The sequence below is a fragment of the Nothoprocta perdicaria genome, unplaced genomic scaffold, assembly GCF_003342845.1.
Source record: "Nothoprocta perdicaria isolate Ctin4 unplaced genomic scaffold, notPer1 scaffold_22, whole genome shotgun sequence".
Lineage (NCBI taxonomy): Eukaryota > Metazoa > Chordata > Aves > Tinamiformes > Tinamidae > Nothoprocta > Nothoprocta perdicaria.
The window spans coordinates 4,726,631-4,737,398 of record NW_020455415.1 but is presented as its reverse complement, the minus strand read 5'-3'; the positions used below and the strand labels follow the sequence as shown (position 1 = coordinate 4,737,398).

The following is a 10,768-nucleotide window of genomic DNA, read 5'->3' as shown; positions in this document are numbered from 1 at the left end:
CATTTTCCGATTGTGGTTCTTATCAGTTACAGAATAAGCAACGCGCCCTGGCCTCTCTCCTCCTCCTCTCCCTTGTGCTTGGGTCGGATTAGCTTCTTTGAAGAAAAGCCCATCGCCCCCGGGCTCAATTCCCACGTGCRGTTTTGAGGGCAGCCAGTTTTCCCTTGCAGCTCCGCGGTCCCCCGCTCATCRCTGCCGTCTGCAGAGGTTCCCACCGCAGGTTGTGTCCGAGCGAAGCCCTCGTCCCAGGACCCGACGTCGAGACCTGCATGCGATGGGTGCCGCGGCCGAGTCACCTTGTTGTGTGCTCTCTCTGCAGGCCCCTCGGGATGTGGTGCCGGAGGCTGCYGGCCCTGCTGCGGGCGCCGCGCGGCGGGAGCCTCTGCGGCGCCGCGGGCGCTCGCGGCCACCACGGCGCCCCGGGCGCCCTGCCCTGCGCCTGGCAGCTGCGCCGCGACCACCTAGGTAGGTGTGTGCCCGCTGCCGAGCCGCCAACGGCCGCGCGCAAGTTTTGGTTTTTCCTCCCAACCTTGTTTGCCAGGGAAATGTGCTGCCCTTGCTACCAGTGCAGAGGAGGAGCGTGTGCCAGCGTCTGTGCTTTGCCTTGGGATTCCCCATAGAGAGCAGGTTGGGCTCCAGCTGTAAAGGTTTGGTGGTAAATGAGGCGAGATCAGAATCAAACTGAGGGATTCCTGGGTCTGCACCTTGCCCCGCTGCTCAGCGGGTTCCTGTGCAGCACCCAGGCCGTGACTCGCAGGCAGGACGGCCAGTTTGATCCCCAGCCCTTTGCCTTGCTCTAGTTGAGAAATGGCTTCAGAAATACCCAGTGTCCCAGGCAAACTCAGTACAGGCTTTCCTTAAAACAGGTTTACAATCAGCTCTGCTGGATAGCATGAGCGATGAGAGAAGCTCTTTCAATGCAGATCATACTGCTCTGTGAGATTGATAAACACTTAAGCTCCTTGCTTATTCCTTAAGTCAGCTGTAAATGCTGTCTCACAATAACTTCAGGCCTCTCTTTTCTTGGAGAAACTTAACAACTGAAGGTGTGTGTTTTACCAGGGCCTGCTTGGCACCTGCACAGGTCTAGTATCCTCCTGAGTAATATCTGCTGAGGATACTTAGGAGATGCTGGCAGCCTGAGGAAGTCCCTTATAAGAGTATGTGGAAAGGGAATTGCTCAGCATCCAGCTGTATCCAGCACAAGGGCCTCATTCTGAGCAGGGCTAGAGCAGGGAGCTGTGCTGGCTCTGACACCCTTCTGAAGAGCTTGGCTATTCCTGACTTATCCCATGATGGAAGCAGGAAGCTAAATGGATATCGGGCCAGGTGTCAAGGTCTAGATGATGCCCATAATGGTCTTATAATATGGATGTTGGATTACATGGTAGTTTCTTCCTATGCGGGGATCTAAAACTGCATGGTGGGGACACCTGCTCTGCACAGYTCTGAATTTACTGCCTGATGAAAAGGTGACATACAGGGCTGTGTGACCAGCAGGCTTTCAGCTGCCCTCCTTCCTCTTGTGGGAAGAGTGTGCCTGTAAACTCGGTGGTGGGGGGGGACCACAGTGGTACCTCTGTCTGCCAAGTGTCYCACAGACCCCTGGTGCTACACACATAGTCTCACATAGTTGGCCTGGTCCTTCCAGGCAGGATGAATTACCTTAATTTGTGCAAAGAGCAGTTAAGTCTAACAAACTGCATCGCTCATGAGGGGGCTCGTAACCTGCGGGCTCTCGGCTGCTGCYCTTGCCTTGTTTTCCCCTCTGCGCCCAGTGAACCCTCTGCGTGTGCTGTTTTTGCCAGAGCTCAGGTACGCGAACACGCTCATGCGCCTGGATTTCGTGTGGCTGCGGGACCACTGCCGCTCCGCGTCCTGCTACAACAGCAAGACCAACCAGCGCAGCTTGGACACGGCGAGCGTGGACCTGGCCATCAAACCCAAGGCTGTCCGCGTGGATGAGACCACGCTCTTCCTCACGTGTAAGCAGGAATGTGCCGCTCCTCTGGGAGCTTTGTGGAATGCCAGCCCAGGCCGGAGCGCGGCTTGGTGATTGATCCCAGCCTGAAGTTTGCAAGGGGAGAAAAATCTTATCTCTAGATCAGTAGCTGGTTTTTGAGACCCTGCTGTAAGCAGCTCTTAAACATGCTGCTCTGAGCAATGCTGTTATTGTAAACATGCCTCAGTCTTCTATTTGTGTCTGGTTTCTTCCCCCTGTGCCCSGTTTTGTGCAGAGATATGTGATTCTTCAATGTTTGGGTAATTGATGGGTCTGTTTGAAAAAGGCAGCAATGCAGATAGTGAACAGATCAGTCTGAAAAGGTTTTCTTAACTGTCTTTCTGGAACCGGTGTCCCTGCTCAGAACTCACATCATTGGTCCTTTCTCCTTTGTTTCCAGCTGCTCTCTTCCTTCTGCTGCAAGGAACATTTGTGCACTTGCTACTTTGGAAGTTTAGTAGTTTATTTATARTTTTCCTTTATTTATGGGCTGGTCTTTGAGTGCTTTACCTCTCCATGCAGCCTTGTCAGTACAAAACCAACCCCCTGCCACTCAAGCTGAAGCTCTGGTTTGGAATTGTAGCAAGGATAGTRTTTGGGGGGCTTAAAGCCTTAACCAAACGACATCAATATGCTGTGGGGCAGGCTGCAAAAAGATCATCATGAGGCAAAATGAAAAGGGTGAGGTCTTTCCTAGGCTCCTGGTTGCAGTGGCCATGATCTCGGGCTGTTTGGGATGAGCCCAATGACTGAAACTCTTCTCCTTTGCCAAAGGGCCCGATGGGCATGTGACGCGGTATGGGCTGGAGTGGCTGGTGAAGAACAGCTACGAGGGGCAGAAGCAGCAGGTCATGCACCCGCGGATTCTCTGGAACGCAGAGATCTACCGGCAAGCCCAGATCCCCTCTGTCGACTGTCGGAGTTTCCTGGAGACAGACGAAGGGCTGAAGGAATTCCTGCAAAACTTCCTGCTCTATGGGATTGCTTTCGTAGAAAATGTCACCCCTACCAAAGAGGACACAGAAGTCCTAGCAGAGCGGATCAGCTTGATTAGGTAAATGGGGATGCCCCAAGAAAAGCCTTGGCAGCTCTCTAGGAGAGCCATCAAGAAGGGACTTCCATTTTGCTCTTSTTTGGAAAGATGCTCTCCTCAGATCCTATACATTATGCACTGCGAGTTGCCTTGCAGACAGAGGGTCTGGACCTTGTACTGTCCTTGACCAGTCTATTTGAACTGAGATGGAGTTTTGCACTGTGGGATCTGACCTCTTAGGAGGGAGAACCTCATAGGGTGACATTTTTGATAATGGGATTATGCGTAGAAGAGAGTGACTAAGGGAAGTGGCCTGTCTGGGAAGACTTGGGCTTTGCAAGGACAGACATTTCCTGTTATGATTTGAAAGGCTAGGAGGGCAGCCCTGGCCCTGGGAGCCAGGGAGATCAAAAACAATTTGTAGCTCTCACTAAAGAAAAATATTGGCCTCTTCTGTGGTTATTTAAAGCATACCAATAGGATGGCAAGCCTGGGTCTGAGCTTCGCATTCCCACCAAACGACTGAAACTGGTCTTAGGCTGTTAGAAGAGGAGGGATTTTTATTAATGAATACTCCCTACAAAGAGAAATAAGATGCTCCAAGGAGTGTGCAGCCAGCTGTCTTCTCCAGACTCTCATCCTCTATCCTCCAAGTACTGTTTATTCCTCACAGTTCCTTGTTTTCCATCTGCTTCCTTTCCTGCACCTTGGAGGAGGGTGTGATTGAAAGCTGAGGATGCTAAGAACAAGAATGGAGAACATGAGGCATCTTAGAGTGGACACAAGCTAGAGGAACCTGCACCCYGGTGACTTCTAATGTCACTCAGTGGTTTCCTTGAGTTGCCTGGCTCATGTTCAGCATGGAAGGATGACCTTTATCTTCCCAGGAGAGTGAAGACCCATTGCTATGTGTTGTAACAGAGGAGGGAAAGCAATTGAATACTAGAGGAGGCATTAGAGTCTCATCTGCTGACATTGCAATGAGAACTTTGTTGAGTTGGCATGTTGTGCTGCTTGAATTTACTGTCCTAGGATGGCAGAGAATAATCTGGGATGCAGGAGAGGATTTGTTTCACCACAATAACCCCCATGGCAATTTGTGCTAACTGCCTCTCTCTTGTAGGGAGACCATTTATGGCAGAATGTGGTACTTCACCTCTGACTTCTCTCGGGGAGACACCGCCTACACCAAGCTGGCCCTGGATCGTCACACGGACACCACCTACTTCCAGGAGCCCTGCGGGTAGGTGCTTTCATTGTCTCTAGCATCACTCCTGAGATGCACACCAGTCACACAGTGATCCTGGATCCCGTTGGATTCCTGTAGAGCAGTGTATTCTGTAGATCACCTTTTTTGCCCTACACTTGTAACTTCTATTTTTTCCAGGATACAGGCTAAAAAGGACTTGGTTGTAGGATAGCTGCCTTCTTGTTTGTACTGCTGTTGTGTACGTAGCCCTGAGAGAAATCTCAGGGATGTAGTCATTTTTATGCTCTCCTTTTAACATTTATTTAACAGTCTTTCTGAGACTGTTATATCTTATTTTCCAAGACTGTCCTTTTCTAAGACAAGATAATCTGGGACAGTCTGTCCTAACTCTCAATGAGGTTTGAGCCATTCATCTACCTCTGTTGCAGCCTCCATGGGACAGGCAGCCAACGGTTCTCTCTTGTGCTTTCATCCCCACAGCATCCAAGTGTTTCACTGCCTCAAGCATGAGGGGACAGGTGGGCGGACGCTGCTCGTGGATGGTTTCTACGCAGCAGAGCAGGTTCTCCAGCAAGCCCCCGATCAGTTTGAGCTGCTCAGCAAGGTGCCATTGAAGCATGAGTACGTTGAGAACGTGGGAGGCTGTCACAACCACATGATTGGAGTTGGGCCAGTCCTCAATGTCTATCCCTGGAACAACGAGCTGTATCTCATCAGGTAACGTTAATGTGAGGCTTTGAGCTTATGGGSAAGAGAGAGACTTGTGACAGACAAGGGTAGTTTTCCAGAAGATATTTTAAACTGAAAAACAAAGCACTTCTTCAGAAGAGGGGCAGAAACACAAAAACACCCTGCAGTTCCTCCTGGAACATAYGCGGTCTCTTAGAGGAAGAGACAACCACCAACACAGAAACAGATGTCACTGCTGAGCTTTGATTTTGTGCTTGYCACCCTTCCTTCTGCTGTGTGCCACACAGAGGGGCTTAGACTTCTGCCATCTCGTCCCTACCACAAGCTGTGGCCAAAGCTTCTACCTGAAAAGGTCCATCTGACTAGAGAWGGTGTGATGGGCTCAGCCACTTCTGTTTCCTTCTGCAGCACACCATAACTTGGGCCCTTTTGCACGAGTCCTCTGTGCTGACAGTTAATCTGCTTCCAGTGCTGTCCTCGCAGCAGAACCTCCCTGGTTATCCCTGCAGCCTCCCTTAAGTAGTGCCTGATGCTCCAGGCTCACCCTGGGAATACTCGGCTGTGCTGTGATGCTGCAGCCCCATGGATGGTCTCAGTCTCTTCTCTCGTCTTTCCTTCTAGATACAACAACTACGACCGTGCAGTCATCAACACAGTGCCCTACGATGTTGTGCATCGCTGGTACACTGCTCATCGCACACTCACCACAGAGCTCAGAAGRCCAGAAAACGAGCTCTGGGTCAAGCTAAAGCCAGGCAAGGTAAGACTTGGGTTTGGGGGCCTGTACAGGGAGAGAGGCAACTGCTCTGTTGGTTGTGCAGGGCTGTTGCCTCTGGATTGAGGTTGGGCTAAGGCTAATACTTCAGGCAAGTTCCCTGTGCAGCATTGCCCCTCTTTTACAGCTGTTTTAAGGAACTTCATGTTACAGTCCAGGCACTTGGCGTGTGTTTTTTTTAATTGCCATGAAAGCAAGTTCACTTCCAGACAAGGTAGAAATAATTAATTCAAAATGAATTAAGGTAGACAAGGTAGAAAAAATGAATTCAAAGGAAAGTTAGCCAAGTCTGGGAGAGAAGAGGAAGATCTTTCCAGTCAGCAAAATGAAGACCTGCAGAGGCAAGAAGGCTGGGAGAACTTAATGTTCAGCCTCTGACTTGTTTTCCAGAAATAGAAAAGCTTTATGTATTTATTTATTTTTGAGAGAAGCATAAAGAGCACATGAAAAAAAGCTGGATTTATTTCTATTCTGAGGCCGTCATGACTTTTTCCTTCAGCTGTGCTTGCTTGAAAGGAGCTTTATTCCTATAGAGGCTTAGTTCAGTCTGAAGCCAGAGGCTGTTGAAATGAAGTCCAGCAGGGAAGAGGGTCATATCAAAGAGCCCCTACAGCCTCTCTCTTCTCAAGGATGCCTGGGGGAAGTGATGGCACAGCCTAAGAAAGGGAGCAGTGACACATTAAAGGCTGCCCATGGGCACTTTCTGTTGCTAGTGAACTATCACTCAGCCTCCCCAGCAGAAAAGCACAGTGTCCTCTGTAAGTGCTGAGGAAGGACGACTGTGCCTGCAGGGATGGACCCCCAGCTTGCTGATTCACTCCCAGGGGACCTCCAGCTGCAGGACCTGCCTTGTAAGAGGGGATATCGGATTCTGTTTGTTCTCACCCTGCCCCTCAAAGTTGTTGAATTGCTCCCTCTTTTGTGGGTGTCCCTCTTTTGACAGCCTTTTCTCTTCCCATGTAGGCTCTCTTCATAGACAACTGGCGCGTCCTGCACGGCCGGGAAGCCTTCACGGGCTATCGCCAGCTCTGCGGCTGCTACCTGACGAGAGATGATGTCCTGAACACCGCGCGCCTACTGGGACTGCAAGCGTAGCCCGAGCTACCTGCTGTGGAGAGGCAATAAATCTTCCAGCACTGCTGTGCTGCTGCATTGCCGCAACAGAAATGTTGTACGTACCTCAAACACCTCCAGCCTCTCCAAACAGTTCTCTGTGCCCAACCAGGAGAGGGAGCAGGTGGAAGCCAAAGGTTATGGGACGTTTATGCGATTGTATTCTGCCTTTGACAGAGCACGGACTGTTTTTACTGTGCATCTGCCATGCCTGATCTTTCTACCCRGCCCAGTCAGTCTCAGCTCTGCAAAGTCAGAGTTAATCACACTGTGAGGTAGTCAGCACCTGCTGACATGAAGTGCTCTTCTGATCAAGTGCCTTTGGGGTTTGAAATCTTTGGACTTTTCCCTGTTCAATCTTTGCGTCAGCTGGCATTCCCAGATTGGGCATAGTAAAACAGAATGGATGTGTTTGGAATCTTGCCTTACAGTAGGTTAGACTCTATCCCATCTAGAGAAAATGAGGATCTGTTATTCCTGATTGACAAGATGGACATACTGCTATTGTAACTGAAGAGTGTTGGCATATTTCAGTGCATACCCCTATAATACTTGCTAATACAAGCCATGGTACTTGAGGGATGRTTGRGTTGAAGAAGCTGGTAAGATTGCAATATGTCTGAAAAGGTTCAGACCAGAAAAGGAAGTAGTGAGATCTGAAGGAGAGATGGCCAGGTTAATGTGTTATTTCCCACATTATTCCTTGACTTCAAGTATTATCATGTTTATGTCCAGTGTTCTGCTTGTTCCATYGTGCTGCCATCAAGGGCGAAGGCTCCGCTCCTCCAGTGTTTACTTAGGGAATTCCTGCTGTGCCTCTTTCACCTTTTTTGAAGAAGTAATTCRTTGTGAAGGATCTTTATGCTGGCTGTTAGATAATGTGGATTTTCACCAGATTTTCTTATGTAGAGGTACTGAACACAAAGGTGCCTTTCAGCTCTGGGCAGCAGGAAGGATGAATTGGAGTGTCTGTCACATTAAAGAGACACGGTATAAGAAACAAAAGAAAATCCTTTATCAATATTAGAAACTTTTAAATCTGAGAACTAAGAGGGAGGTTTAGGGCTTGTTTATTTTTCATTCTTCATTATCTTTGGGAGTGTTCACAGGACTGGTCATTCCTGGCTTTTCTGTTTAAGCAAAATACTATTGTGTCACTATTGTGTACAGTATGGATGGATATGTGCTAATCTTGTTGCCTTCATTTAAATACTGAATGTATAGATGCTCTTAAAGACTTCTGCTCATGTGATTAAGCTCCCTGACACTGTCTCTTGCAGCACTACCTGTCTACAGTGAGACTGTAGCAAACACCAGGAGTTGTGAGGGGTTTCTGGGACAAGGTTTGGTGGGAAGCTGTTGATCAGTGGATACCCAAGGAAATGAAACACAAGCAATGACAGCAGGTAAAGTAAGTGGGATGGAGCTGGCGTCTCAGCTATGCTTCCCAAGGCCTGTGAGGAAGGAGCTGCTGGAGTATTGGGAGGCTCAGCCCCAGGCAGGAACTTGGGTTTTCCTCTAGGCTGAGCCAATGGATTTTTTGAGCAGTCTGCAGAATATATTACTTCTGTGACTTTCTTTATCAAAGAAAACATTGGTTTGTAGATTCTTATAGGCCATTTATGCCAACATAACATGCATATAAAAGTTTTATAGATCTTCCTTAATCATGTTGAAGTGGCAAACCTAGCAGTTACATATGCAGTTCCTCATGCTGCTCGGCTCAGACACCTGAGGCTTTTCACCCCATGCTCTTTTGAATCACTGTCCTGAGCTCATAAAACGCCTTCAAAACCAGGGAAAGTGCTGGTAGAACAGCCTCTGTGATAACTCACGTAGAAGCGGGTAAAGGAGCCTGGTCAGTCTTTCAGAAAGCTGGGGAGTTGAGTCCTAGAACTTTTTAAAAAGATCTAGATGAAYTGGAGGTTACTGTGCCTTCTCACCTCCCCATCCTCTCAGGATACTGGGGAATGGGAGAAAGCACGTGGGTAATGTCACTGATGCTGCCTTCTGCTCAGGTGATCTCCACTCCCATCAGCTGCAAGGCAGACCTAACAAGAGATGGAAGGGACCTAGGTGCCTTTCACACAGGCAGCATGGTTTGTGCTGCCCRTATAGCTGTGAGCAGAGTGTGTGTGCAGCTGCCAGGGCTGTGGTCTTAYATTCCTCAAATCCTCTTCTGAGCCAGCCCCAAGCCAATACACTCTTCAAGGTTATCTTGTAATGTGTTTTGGAAGAGTTGGTCACCACGAATGTATAATGTGTAATGTATTCCTTCATAGGTGTTACTCAGATTACTTTAACCATCYGAACAGTAACCTGTGGAGTGGAGAAGACGTTGTTAAACTCGGTACTCCACCTTCTCCCCACTTCTCAGGTGGACCAAAACCTGTGCAGCTTCTTAAGATCTATTTGTAGAAGCAAGACTTCTTGGCTGTTGCCATCTCTCCAATACAGGGACTACTGTGCCATAGTCTGGAGCAGGTTGCTGCTCGGATCCATTTTTGTAATTGAGCTTTGTCAGGTCTTTCAGCCAATAAATGAACTGCTTCCTCCTCTCTCTCTGTAACGTGGGGATTGTGTATATATGTTTCTTTCAGACACCCGTATGCAAAAGTTGGGTAGGAAATCATGTGTATGGTAATATCTTTCAGTAAATGAGCATTACAGATTAAAAAACCTAAATGGAAAGTGTAAATAGATTAAGAAGACTCATTTAAAGCCATTGTGAACTTTAAAATAAGTCTGTATTATCCCTTAAAAGGTTATAATGGACCAGAGGAGCAGTTAATCTATGTCTCCACTGACTTCCTATACCGTTAGATTTTGAAGAGTTTGTAAAATAGTACCTTTAAATGTTACAAGTCATTTGTTCTGAAGACAAGGTTCTTGTTTTTCATTCTTTCATCGGCCACACGATGGCAGAAGATGCAAAGAAGAATGCAAAGAAGATGAAAAATACGTCCGGGATTGCTGTTCAAGGTCACAGTACATCACTGAGCGCTTCTAAAAAGCCATGGGACACGGTATGAATCATGAAAAATGATAAGGGAACAGGAGGCACGAGGCATGTGAGGGTGTACAGAGRGGCTGGAGAATATCGGGTGGTGCACAAAGGGAATGGCACTGATCTAATGGCACATATAGCATGGTGGAGGTGGTCTTGATGGTGCATAGAGGAAGACTGGCCTGTCTGGAAGGCAGTACATGAGGGATAAGGGGSTTTCATCTGAGTCCTTATGTAGGAGAATGGAGCTTGTCTCATGGCAGCCAAAGTTGAAAGCTCATCTGAGGGCTCTTGGAGGCTGATGAGTGCCCTGTGGTCTTTGGTTCCCCGCTGTGTGCATCAGGGGGTTCCTCTGTTCCCAGGGACAACAGCTTGGTTCTYGTTGTTGCTCTGGGCCCTTTCTTGCTCTTCTCCTGTGTGCTGAACAGCTTCATTTCATCCAGCCACRTGCACCCACAGAGCTTTGGTCTTGTCGCACAAAAGGGTGAAGATGAGAGTCTGTGAGGCACCAAAAGGGAGCCGAGGAACATGCACAGCAGAAGGGGACTTSAGGGGCAGGAGAGGATAAGAGAGCCAAAAGAGGGTCCCGAGGCACCACGGAGGGCAAACACGCAGCACCACATGGCCAGGCCAGTGTCACCCGAGGTGGGGTGACCTCCTTGGGGTGGCCACAGCTCCGGCGGTGGGGCTGCAGCGTGGGCAGCRATGCTGCTGCTCGGGTGAGCCCCAGGGCCAGTGTTCAGCCTGGGCACTAATTCAGGGGTTTGTGCTCTTACCTCAGTGACTGCACTCCTCGCCAAGCTCTCATTACACATTAAGCCACCTCTGACCCATTCAATGGCAATCTGGGTTAAAGAGGCTATGAAAAAGAGGAGGGGGAAAGGGGAAGATAAATCTTCTTCTCTTAACCCTTCAAACAATACTTCCCTCAATTATTA

At 48.7% G+C, this 10,768-nt stretch overlaps 1 protein-coding gene across 1 annotated transcript; it reads left to right on the top strand.

Moving 5' to 3' along the window:
- The first annotated feature begins 329 nt into the window (after positions 1-329).
- Positions 330-7,725, top strand: TMLHE (trimethyllysine hydroxylase, epsilon). Its single transcript, XM_026039044.1, has 7 exons — positions 330-465; positions 1,809-1,985; positions 2,777-3,056; positions 4,159-4,278; positions 4,726-4,962; positions 5,557-5,695; positions 6,674-7,725. Exons 1-7 carry the CDS (start codon positions 330-332, stop codon positions 6,803-6,805), a joined length of 1,221 nt encoding a protein of 406 aa, XP_025894829.1. The 3' UTR covers positions 6,806-7,725.
- Positions 7,726-10,768: the final 3,043 nt, after the last annotated feature.